General features: G+C 31.2%; 2 protein-coding genes across 2 annotated transcripts in view; one reads left to right on the forward strand and one right to left on the reverse strand.

The window, feature by feature from the left end:
* LOC101496942 (probable protein S-acyltransferase 22) overlaps nt 1-2,421 on the forward strand; it is a 6,911-nt gene extending 4,490 nt beyond the window's left edge. The window contains exons 7-9 of the mRNA XM_004514190.4: nt 157-237; nt 609-809; nt 1,141-2,421. Coding sequence (XP_004514247.1) covers nt 157-237; nt 609-809; nt 1,141-1,905 — 1,047 coding nt within the window. The 3' untranslated portion in view covers nt 1,906-2,421. The remainder of the gene's footprint in view (nt 1-156; nt 238-608; nt 810-1,140) is intronic.
* A 1,514-nt stretch (nt 2,422-3,935) lies between these two features.
* Nucleotides 3,936-5,248, reverse strand: LOC101497270 (uncharacterized). Its single transcript, XM_027330423.2, has one exon. It carries the CDS (start codon nt 5,097-5,099, stop codon nt 4,110-4,112), a length of 990 nt encoding a protein of 329 aa, XP_027186224.1. The 5' UTR covers nt 5,100-5,248; the 3' UTR covers nt 3,936-4,109.
* Between the last annotated feature and the right edge of the window lie 7,423 nt (nt 5,249-12,671).

The following is a 12,671-nucleotide window of genomic DNA, read 5'->3' on the forward strand; positions in this document are numbered from 1 at the left end:
CTGATCACTATACTGTTATAATTGTTATTTATTTATTCATCATACATATGAATTTAACCTTGCTGTTTTTATTTGATGAAAATCATTGAGGCTATTTCCAGTTATAGTTATTCTTACACGTGATCAACTTCATTTCTGTTCCTTTTTACTTTTCAGTCTGCTTGTACAATTCTGGCTATGATTGCTACCTTGCCTGTTGTTCAGCTTTTCTTCTTTCATATCCTCCTCATTAAAAAGGTAAATTGGCAGTTATTTGGTACGTTGATGATCTGGTTAATTGTTAATACTTTCTTCATTTGTAATGCATATTATACATTACATTATTCATATATGTGGTTGCTTCTTTTCAACTTCAAGTGGTGATGATCTGGTTAACTCTGCATTTCATTTGTAATGCATTTTATTATACTGTTCATGTATGGAGTAGCTTTTTTTCAACTTCAAGCGCCTCTCTCTCTCTCTCTCATATGGAAAAACCAAAAGGGATGTGCAAAATGGGGGCTAGTTGGAGTGGTTTAGTCTATTCTACAGAACATATTTTAGACAAGATTTAGTCAAATCTCTTTCACTCCTAGTGCTTAATATTTCGGTTTTTGCGAGTGACTCAGGGACTCAGCACATATGATTACATTGTAGCTTTGAGGGAGCTGGAGCAAGAGCAGGAGCAGCTAGGAAATGGAGGCCAGCAAAGTCCCCAAATGTCAACTGTTAGCTCATTTACTGGGTTGAGCAGTGCAAGCTCCTTCAATGCTTTACATCGTGGTGCTGGTGCCTGGTGCACACCCCCGCGCATGTTTATTGAGGATCAGGTGACATGCTTTTTTGTATTATGGGGTTTATTTTCTTCGTAAAATGCCTTTAGTTAGATGACTTTCCCGCAAAAACACTGCTTCACATGGATAGTTGTCATGCAAACTTGAGCATTTGCATGCACATAGATTTGTTTGTTATTGAGATTTGCAGAGGAATTCAATATTTGATTGATAAACATATTGAGAATAGTATTGTGTATCAACCTTGGAAGTTTTTTGTACCTTTCTAGGATGGTTTGTGACTTTCATATTATGCAAGAAATATCCTTTCACCTAAAACTAAATTTATCAACTATTAAGTCTTTTCATTTGACATATCCTGTTATAGTTTGATGTAGTGCCCCCAGAAACAAGTTCTGTGAGTTCACTGGGAAAGAAGTCAATGAGAGAAGAGCCATTAAAGAAAAAGAATCCTGGAGCAGTCAAAATTAGTCCTTGGACATTGGCGCGATTAAATGCAGAAGATGTTGCTAAGGCTGCCGCTGAAGCAAAGAAAAAGTCCAAAATTCTGCTGCCTGTGATAAGACATGATCAGTCTTCCAGGCTAGAACCAGACAGCAGTTTTGGCAGCAGTGGCCAAAGAATGGTTCCTGCGAATGAAAACAATAAAAAGCAGGATAATAAACGCATTTACCTTCCTGCCGACTTATCTATGGAATCCATGATGAAAGTTTCTGCCAATAATACTGATAGGGGCTTCAATGGAAGGTCTGGGTTTGCCCCACTTCAGTATGAAGCACGTAGTGCATTTAAAACAAGCCAAGCAATGCCAAGCTCAGCTGGAATTGTTCTGTCGTCTCCTGAGAGCAGTTTAGACTCTCCTGATATTCATCCTTTTCGGGCTTCGGGAGCTGAGGAAGCAAGGCATCTTGCAGGTCTTTCAGCTGCTGATGCTGCAGCTCTGAAGGAAAATCCACTGTCGAGGTCAACAAGTGATGGGTATGAGGCCTCCGGTGGGGAAGACAGTGACCAGGTTCCTAGTAGGATTGTTCAGAGATCTGCAGATCGGAGTAATTTTCTTTTCAGAGCTGATCAGGATGAGAGATCTTTCAGGCCTACATTGTCATCCAGCAAGAGTCACAGTAGACACTAGAAAGTTCTGACCACCAACTTAGGTGTCAATTCGATAACTATCTTTTGCTGACTCTTTAGATGGGAATTGTTCATTTTTTGATTTGTGAGCTGGAGGTACTTGAGCATCCAGTGGCCATCATCCTCTTTTGATGCTGTTAAACGACGATGCTCCTGAGTTTTGGAGGATCAAGTGGTAACCGATGTACAGAGTTTTGTCACTATTAACTGATATGGTTGAGCTTCCTGTTACATTGCCATTGTTACTTCTGAGTTGTCCTTGCTTGCTAATTTGTTAAGCTTTCTATCCAGTTATGGTACCTTATGTTTAGGCAGAATGGCTTGTTTGTTGTTACTTGCATTTAAGAGAACTAGAAATGGCTATTTTAGGAAGAATGTTTTTTCCTTTTCTTCATCCCCACCCCAAATTATGTTACTATACTAATTATATCTCCATCTTTTATTTCTATTAGAATTAGAATTAAGATGTCTGTATTGAGCCAGAGATAGTTGGCAAATTTAACAGCTTTTTAACGTCTTTTACTAGTTAGAGCATCTACAACGGGAGTGAAAATGAGTTCGTCTGCCAGTGTGTAATTACTTAACTTCCAGTTTTTTGTGGGTTCACCGTTGGAGTTGTGCCAAGGTGTCATCACGGTACTGTCAGGAAGGAACGGTGCTTCATAGCAGTTACCTCTTTTTTTGTGTTTTTTATATCTATTTTCACAATTTAATAATAATATAATTATAACCGCCGTCTTTTATTAATTTATTAATAATAATAAATTTATCATTTTTTATTAATTTATAGCCGTTAACTTCTTTTTAATTTATTAAATAATAATAATTTTGTAACCATTAGCTTTTTTTAGTTAATATACCACCGTTAGCCTTTTTTTTCTCCTTTAATTACGATTGTTAGCTCATTAATAGAAACAATTTGTTACTCATAATTTTTCTTCACAATTTTTGTTAACGTACTTTTTTTATTTATTTTTTCATTTAAATTAATATTTTAAGTTATAATAAAATTAAATATTAATGTATAAATTAAAATAATGGAATATAATATGATTTTTTAAAAGTTAAACCGTAAAAAATAAATGAGTTGATTTAAGGTGATGTAGTATAAGAGAACTTGAATCATGTTGAGTTCACCGTTGCAGTAGAAAATGAGTGAATTGCTTTAAGATGACGTGGCACAGTGGACCCCATCTAAAGAACCCATATTGAGTTCACCGTTGTAGATGCTCTTAGCTTTATTAAATTCACTTCTTTAATTACTTGTGCCTAGGTTTGTGATGAGTTTGTTGTGAGCAAACACAGGTGAAAGATTTCTAAAAAACTCGGCCAAATTTTGCAAGTTTGATGTATGCTTTTGGGTAATTTGTGGCGTTCGAATATTTTTTGCCAGTAGAATATGTGCATCAAACCTTTGATTCCTCTCATTGTGCTTTGAAATGCCAATTTAAGATGCATACAATACAACTTCCAAAACAAAATACCAAGTGAGTTTCTAAAATTGAGCCGGGTTATTTAATTGAACTAATATCTGACATAAATTAAAGTTCCATAAGCAAATAAATGTTGTCTGAAATTAAGTGGTGGATTGGGATCATTTCCTTTAAAATAGTCTTCATGTGATCTATGTCTCTCTTAATTTCTCCTTCATTTTTCTTTTAGATTCCTATGTACTAATTTCCATAAAGTGTGCTTGAGAGGAAGGAGATGATCTACTTTCCAATTTAAAACATTTTTGAATGAAAGGAGATTAAAGTTAAGTGAGAGATAGAGTGTGATGGAGAGAAATTGAAGGAGAGTATCCAAATCTTGTCTAATGACTCAAACTTCATACACATTATTCTCTATTGCAATTCATGCTCTTTCCTATGAACAATAATGAATGTCTAGACAATGTAAAAAATGACCTAATTATTGAAAATAACATGATAAATGATAACCATTGAAATTGAATGCTATGGTTAATTTTATTGCAATATGTGCTGAGCAGCGATTTTATTTTCCTAAAGTTAAAAGGCACAGGCGAATTAATTTCACAAAACATGCTGCTTCATAATGAATAACAATAATAACCACAAAATTTTGCACGATCTAACACTAACATGTTACTTTTTCATCCATCACATCATCATTTATACAAAATTTGGGAAATAGTGAGTACAGATATATATATATATATATGTGTGTATGTTACATTACAGCCACTCACACATGAACGACAGACACAACATGAGGGACTTTGCTATCATCAAAAGGCAAGCTCACATACTGCCACGCAAACTCCTCCGCAATCTCCGATGCCAGCTCACCATGAACCGCCTTACAGTACATATACAGCACGGTGTTTGCAGCGACGTTGTAAAGCATCAAGATCGTGAGCACGGTGGAAGTCAACACAATCTGAACCACAAAAGCCCAATCCCTCCACGAACCTCTATCAGAAGAAGCCACTTCAGCAAGAAGGGAACCGCTCCACAGCATAATTCCTTCCAAAGAAGCGAAAAACAACAAGCAAGAGACGCCGACTGATTTCATTCCCTTCATCAGAGCGGCGCTCCGGCGGAGAGGTTGAAAGCCCCAGGTTCGTTCGACGACGGCGATGACGGAGGCAAGGGTCCATGAAATACGGAGGTAGAAGAGGACGAAGATGAGTGGGAGGAAGAGGGCGTAGGCAGTGAGGGTGAGGGTGATTGAAGAGAAAGAGAAGGAGGGGGTTAGGAGGAAGAGGGGGATTGGGAGAGAAAGGGAGAAGAGGATGAGGTGGGAGAGGATGAAGGTGGTGAGGAGAGGGAGGAAGGAGGAGAGGAGGGAGGTGAAGGCGGAGATGAGTTTAACGGGACGACCGAAGAAGCCGTGGAAGATGCTGTGGGTGATGGTGGCGAGGGCGGAGAGGGAGAAGATTAAGAGGAAGAGGGATAGTAAGAGGAGTGGGAAGGGAAAGGGGGAATTGAGAAAAGTGGTTTGAGCTTGGACTTGGGCTTGGGCTTGTGTGTGGGCTAGGCGAAGAAGGATGTGGATGGTGGATGAATTAGAAGGGGTGAGGAGGTGGATGATAGTGGGGGAGACGATAAGGGAGAAGGAGAGGGGAAGAAGGAAGAAAACGGAGAGAGCGAGGAAGTGACGGGAGTGGGCGTTGATTATTCGCTTCGATTCAGATAGGATTGACCACAAGTTGAGGTTTGCTGTAGTTGCCATGCTGCCGTCTCTCAACTCTCAACTCAGCTGATGAAGAAGAAGGAGATGCCGTGTCGAACTGTCGATTGCCTAACCATTGCTAATCATCCACCCATGCTTCCATTTTATACCATAAATAAAATATTGTTTTTTCCCTTCTCTAATGCTTCTAAACAACTATTAGATATTATCACTTTTCATCTATAAATACAAATTCAAATTATCCACTCGAATGTATTTTTTTAATCTATATTTTAATACTTTTGAGAACATTCCAAGACACAACAAACCACTTAAACAAATTATCCTACTTTTCTCTGTGAAAGGATCAAATACACTACTTGCGTGAACTATTAAGCTTGAGTTAATCAAACTAATTTTGAATTCATTAATTTTATAAAATTATTTTAGTTAAAAATGAATTCACGTAACATAATTTATGTTTAAATATATTAAATAAAATTTTATTTAATGTAAACGTTTCTTTTTGATTGAAAAGTTATAAATTGTAATTTCAAGATTAATTATTTTTTGAGAAAAAATTAATTATATTTAATATCATTGATTATTTTAAAATTAATTTTATACGTTTGAAATTTTGAATCTTTCAAAAGTAAAACTAAACATATATTAAATAGATAAGATTCAAATCAACAATGTGATAAAAAAATTTAAAATTAATTAAATTTTATTGTGCTATGAATGAGATAACATTTATTCTTTATAACATTTATTCTTTTATTGGATATAATTTATGTATGAGATTTAATTTATATATATTGTAAATCAATCATAATTGTTAAATCAATACATATAATTGATTTTTACTAAAACTACATCTCAAATCATCTCATATATCATTGTAATATATTGATAATATAAAAAGAATTTACACTAATAATATATAATAACTAAATTCTTCATGTTGATTTCATCTGATGTTTTTATGTAAACTCAAAATTTTAGTTTATTAGGACAAATCTTTTTTGTTAATGTGTTAATTAAGGTGACTATGGCCAGGTAGCTCTCATTTTTTCTTTTTCTTGTAAAAAAGGTAGCTATCATTTTCATTGATGCTTCAATATGTATCCATTCTATTATTGCTAATTTAATAATCATTTAATTCTGATCTTGCAAAAATATAGTATCATCACTAAAAAGAGGGTTCGTTTATTCAAAACTCATATGTTTGTTCTCTCATGGTGAGAGGAAAGCATTGATTTGAATTCCATTATTTTTCTATTTTTTTAATTTTTTTAAATGTGTGTAGTATAATATTAGATGAAATATCTCTTTGATTTTTATAATTATAATTTTTTTTAATTTTAATCTTTGTAAGTTTTTTTTTTTGTTTGATTAACATTCCTACAAAAATAGTTTCATTTTAAAATAGTTCATCCATTTAATTCCTGTTACAAAAATTGTAACACCTTTAAAACAAAGTCATTTTTAAAATAAACAAAATATATCAAATATAATTAAATTATAATATTTTTTAACCTAAAATTAACCCTAAATATTTGAATCTTCTTCCTTAAAAAATCTAAATTGCACATTCTTTTTTATCATTTCAATCATCTTCTTCTGTTGTTGAATTTCTCACTTTGTATTGCAATTTATAAAATAAAAAAAATCTGAAAAAATAAAATGAATTTGATTAAAGGTCTAACTTTGTCACCATGACAGATTCCTTCATCACCCCTTACCATTACTAGGTCTAAGACTATGACTTGGACTTTCTTCTTTATCCTTCTTCACTCTACAATCAAATTATACTCACTTCCTAAAATCCCTTAATCTTCACGTGTACAAAGAAAACTCTGATTTAGAGTCAATTCTAGAATCCACAATTGTTCAACAAGTATCACCAAACAAAGAAAAATATTATGGTAATATGAATTTGAATATGGTGATGAATCTCAAATGGATGAACATGTTGGTGGCGGTGATAATAATTATGATGAGGAAGATAATTGAAACCATGAAAAAGAAGGTACCATTTAGAATTTTTTTAAGAAAGAAGACTGAAATACGTGAGATTAATTTTAAATTAAAAAATATTATAATTTCATAATATTTTAGTTTTTTTGGTTAAAAAATGATTATATTTTAACGGTATTATAATTTTTATAAAAAAAATTAAATAGAAGAACTATTTTAAAATAAAATTATATTTATAGAAATGTCAACCAATAAAAAAAAAATTTACGAGAATCAACATAAAAAAAAAAAAATTCTAATTACACGAACTAAATATGTATTTAACCTATAATATTTTTCTACAGTATAGCGAGTCACTTCTACCAAAACAAAGAGAGCGATATCTTTTTATATTGGTGAAGAAAATGGGCTAGCCGCCCATAGAACTAAAAACCACAAACCATGATAGGGAAAAAAGGGTTAAGAAACATGAAACTGTAGAGGATGTATGTGTTGTGTTGGATCAATTTGCAGAAAAGTATTTGCGCGGTGACGATCCTAAATAAATATTATCAATAAATATTATTTGAGCACATATAAAAATATACATATCATTTAATTATTTTTAAAATATGTATGTATTATTTAAAATACATATTATTTTATTTAAAAATATTTAAGTAGATATATTAATAATAAAATATACATTTATATTTTAATTAATTAATTTGTGAAAAATAATATTTTAATTAATTGATCAATGATATAAAATTGTCCCTTATATGATGACACAATAAATTATAATTAATGTATTATAATTTTTTTACATATTTATTGAAAGATATCCGAAAGACATACTTCTAATAAATTATATACAATTTTTTAAAACTAAATCATTTGTAAGGGTGTGTATTTTAACTATTTAACCACTAAAAAAATATTTATTTAATCTATTATTTTATATAATAAATTATAAATTTTTTCACAAAAAAAAACAAATAATTTGAAGATAAATGTGTATTTTAGTAGAAATCATAATAAGTTTATTATAATTTTCTTTATATTGTTATCTAAAAGATATTTGAAATACATTATTACACTACTAGAAAAACTAAATTTAGCGTCGGCCCAAAAGCCGACGCTAACGTTGATTTAGCGTCGATGTCGGGATTAGGCTAAAACGGTCGAAGCTAATGCGTAGCGTCGGTCAAGTGCCATCCGACACTATATTAGTGTCGGCCAAGCCTACTCTAATTCGACGCTATCATTAAAAATAGAACATCCGACACTAGTTATATGAAGTCAACAAAAATGATAGTGTCAGTCTATCCGACGCTACTCCCAAAATAAAAAGTCAACTTCAGTTATAAGCAGCGTCAGTCTGGCCGACGCTATTGGTCTATACAAAAAAAATACACATTCATTCATGGAACCAAGGGTGACCCAAAGTAAGGTGTGATCTGATGCTTAGTAAGACATCAGATTGAACAAAATTTCAGGTGATCACAATCACATGTTAACAAAAGTTGAAGGACCAAACTAAACATGCAATCAAGTGTATATAATGACAAATGACATTTTATATATCATAATTCCAGATTCCAAGCTGAAAACATTCAACTGCAAATTGAAAAATCATATTTAAAATTGAAAACATTCAACCCCAAATTGAAAACATATATTTAAAATTGAAAAGATTCAACCCCTCAGTATATTTAAGCGAACCCTAAGATTATATTAAACTGAAATTGTTAAAAAGAGAAAATAGATAGCAAACCAACAATGGATAGCAAATCCCTAAATTAAAAATAATCCTAAAAACTGATAATTCGGTTGAAGACGTCGAAAGATACAGAGAGATGACGCTGAGAGAGTAAAAATGAGGGAAACCAATAATGGTGGTGGTGGGTTCACGGCTTTGGACGAAGGCAGCGCCTGGGTTCGCGGCAGTGAGAACGAGGAAAATTGAGAGTTGGTGAATGAGGGTAAAAGAGAAACAAATCAAGAGGGTTTTCTGGTGAGTGAGGGAAAACGAGGGCGACACAATACGAAGAAGGAAGGAAAGAGGCGAAGGCGGCGCCTGCAAGGCTGCCGCCGTGGGATTAGGGTGAAAAAGATAGAAAGAACAAAAGTAAAGGAAAAAAAGAGAGTGAGGGAATAACAGAGGTTTATTGAAAAAAGATACTTATTTGTTAGTAGATGATAAACTATGAATAAAATTTTAAAAATAATAATAACATTTATATTTAACGGGGACTAAGAAGATCAGTTAATTTTACTCTATGTTTCTATAATTAATATAATAATTTTATTTTTTTTAACAATTTTATGTTACATTCAAAAATTAATATATTTTGATATTATTAAATTAAATCACTCATATTTAAATAACATACTATTTATAAATGAGTTTGATTATATTTTAGATTTATTATTATCAAATTTTTAAGTTTTTATCATTTTAGAACTATTTTTAAATAAATTTTTTATTATGATTTTAGTTAAAATTAATATTAATATTTTAATTATAAAACCAATTTATTAAGTTATTTGAGTCAAAATTGAATAGACAAATTGCATCAAAAATTTTAATTTAGTTAATTAAATAGATACTATAATAATCCGCACTCAGACAAATAAAAAAATTATTAATCAAAATATTAGTTACTTTTAATAGGATAAAAAAAAATTAAAATTTTCCAATCAGACAATGTAGCGTCGGCCTCTCGGACGCTACCATGTTGACTTAAATAAAAAAATATCTGTCATATTTTACGTAGCGTCGGCTAGGCTGACGCTAACAATTTAAAAAATCAAAAAGTTTTCCTATACCGGTGTCGGTTGAATCGACGCTAATCCGACGCTAGTTAGCGTCGGAGTCTGCGGCCGACGCTAAAATTGGCAGCTAAAACGTGTTTTTCTATAGTGTTAAAAAATATATATTTATCTTTTAACTATCTGATTCAAAACTGATCATATATTCTATTTTAGAATACAACTAAAAATCAATTTTTAAATATGAGTAGGGAAACCTTGACAATGTAACACTCCAATACAACTTTAATATTCACTCTCGTGTCTAGCGTGCTTCTCTAGTTCAATTCCCACCTTGCTATCCTTAGTTAGACTATGGCAGCATATTAAATAAGCTTGATACTCGCTCTCAACAGCTAAACTCAGTTGATAAACTCAGTTGATAGTAGAAGTGAATGAATAGTGATTCTTATTCTCTAAATAGTGGTTTTACTTCCATTATTAAACATTCTATCGGTTTTTGCACCATGTCCACTTCTAATCTCATCTCATTTTTAAAGTTATAAATTTTATTATGTAAATCAAAATTTTGGTTTATTTAAAATTGTAAAAGATTAATAATTTAGTTTTTCAAATGATAAAAATAAAAATTTAATTTAATAAATTAAAGAACTAAGTTGAGTGTCACTCTTTAACTTAAGAGAATAAGAGTCATTTTACGGTGGCAGTAAACTTCTAGTTTTTGATTTTGAAAGTATATTCTAAAACAAAAATTTGTTCGGTAAAATGAGGTTGAGTTGATTTCAAAATAATTTTTATTCTAGTTTTTACTTAATTTCAAAATATTTTTTTTCTTAAAACTCAAAACTAAACCACTTGATTTTATAATTCTTGTTTTTGTTTTGAAATTAACAAGTCACCATCAATAGACATAATTACAACTTCTACGATCATCGACTACACCACCCACCACCACCCACCTCTAACAACCTATCTCAGACTACTACTATCACTACCACCAACCATCCACCTCCAACGACCATCTCCAACCACCGTCCAGGATCACTAAAATCATTGTCGATCACACTCTGACCATCACCTCCAACTATCAATTCTCTCTTTTGACCGTTGCAGCCGTCTTCGACGAATTACTACTATGATAGTCGTCTTCCACAACACCTATTTTCAACCACTATTACTAAAATTATTATAATTAAATAAATTATAACTTTATGATATTTAAATTATTTTCAAACAGTTAAAACTTAATATTATTTTTACTTTTTTATTTTTAATTATTTTTATGTGCTAATATTTTTTTATATATTTAGTGAATTCATAATAAAAAAGAGTAATTCAATTCAAATAAAATAAAAGTTGAAACTCAACTAAGAATTGAAATTCGGAACTAAAAATTGAAATTGAAAACTCATACTAAAAATTAAAAAATTTAGAATAAAACCAAAAATTCACCCAATTGAAGCCTAATATCATTTCACAAATTTAAATGACTAAATTTTACTAAATTTGCAATTTAAAGGAAGAAAAACAATAAAAATAAAATAAATAAAATAAAAAACCAATCATTTATTGAATACAAAGTTGGAGACATTGCAAGATTAAAAAAAATGGAATTAAGAACAAGGTAGCCTCATCCTTTTCCTTCCAAAATACCTCTTTGCCAAGTTCTTCATGCGTTTAATCAATTATCCACATCAATATCCCTTGACAAAACCCAAACCTTTTCATTCCTTTCACCAAACTCTAACTTCTCCTTAACTAGTAAATACCTCACAAGAGGGAGAAAAACAAGCATTGAAACCATGTACCACAACACAACCAAGTAAACGTAAGTTGTGAGGTCGATCCCCTAGATAAATGATGAGAAAAAATACAAGTCCAATGAGAAGTACAAAGACAAAAAAGATGAAGAAGAATACGGCGAAAGTAACGATGGCAGTTGCGAGGAGCGGGAAGAAAGAAGTGGAGATGGATTTGATGGCTTCTTGGAGTTTAATAGGTCGGTTAAAGAAAGCGTAGAAAGCACTATAGGTGATGGTGATGACAGCACTAAAAGTGAAGATGGAAGAGATAAGGTAGAAGAGAAGAGTAAAGGACATGATTAAGGTGAGGTTGATGGGTTTTTGTTGTTGAATGTGTTTGAGAAAGAGTTGTTATATGAGGGATGAGAAAAAGAGAGGTAGGAGGAAGATGAAGGTGAGAGTGAGGTAGTGACGAGGTTGAACTTTTATTAAGCGTTTAGATTGTGAGATAATATTCCACATGTTTAGAGCCATGAGAAGAGATTAATGCTAGGGAAGTGAGATATGGATCTATATGGTTTTTGTGAACTTCTTCGTGGGGCTATTTTTTTATAATACCCTTTTTTCCAAATATATATACCAATATGCTCCCTTTTTTAATTTATACACCAAAATATCCCTTTATTTTTCAAATTTTTTTTCCCTTATAAGTCGCCATTTAGAATGGCGACTTCCTTAAGGAAGGCCTACTCCCAAATGACGACTTCCAACTGGTTTTTTTTTATAAAAAAAAATTTCAATTTTTTTTCATTAAATTATATATATAAATTAATTATTATAATTCATAAAAATACATAAAAAATAAATAAATAGAAATTTAAATTATGAAAAAAATTTAATAAATCCAAATGGACAGTTATAAAATAATTTTTTTGTTTAAAAAATATTTTAATTTTTATTGAAATAACAAAAGTAATATATATATATATATATATATATATATATAACTAATATAATTCATAAAAATAGATAAATAAAAATTTTAAATTACGATAAAATTTTAAGAAATTCAAGTTCGAAATGTCAATTTTTAAAAGGTTAGTTTTTTGTAAAAAATAATTATTTCAATTTTTGTTGAAATAACAAAAGTAATATA

This window comes from Cicer arietinum, chromosome 6 (assembly GCF_000331145.2).
Source record: "Cicer arietinum cultivar CDC Frontier isolate Library 1 chromosome 6, Cicar.CDCFrontier_v2.0, whole genome shotgun sequence".
Lineage (NCBI taxonomy): Eukaryota > Viridiplantae > Streptophyta > Magnoliopsida > Fabales > Fabaceae > Cicer > Cicer arietinum.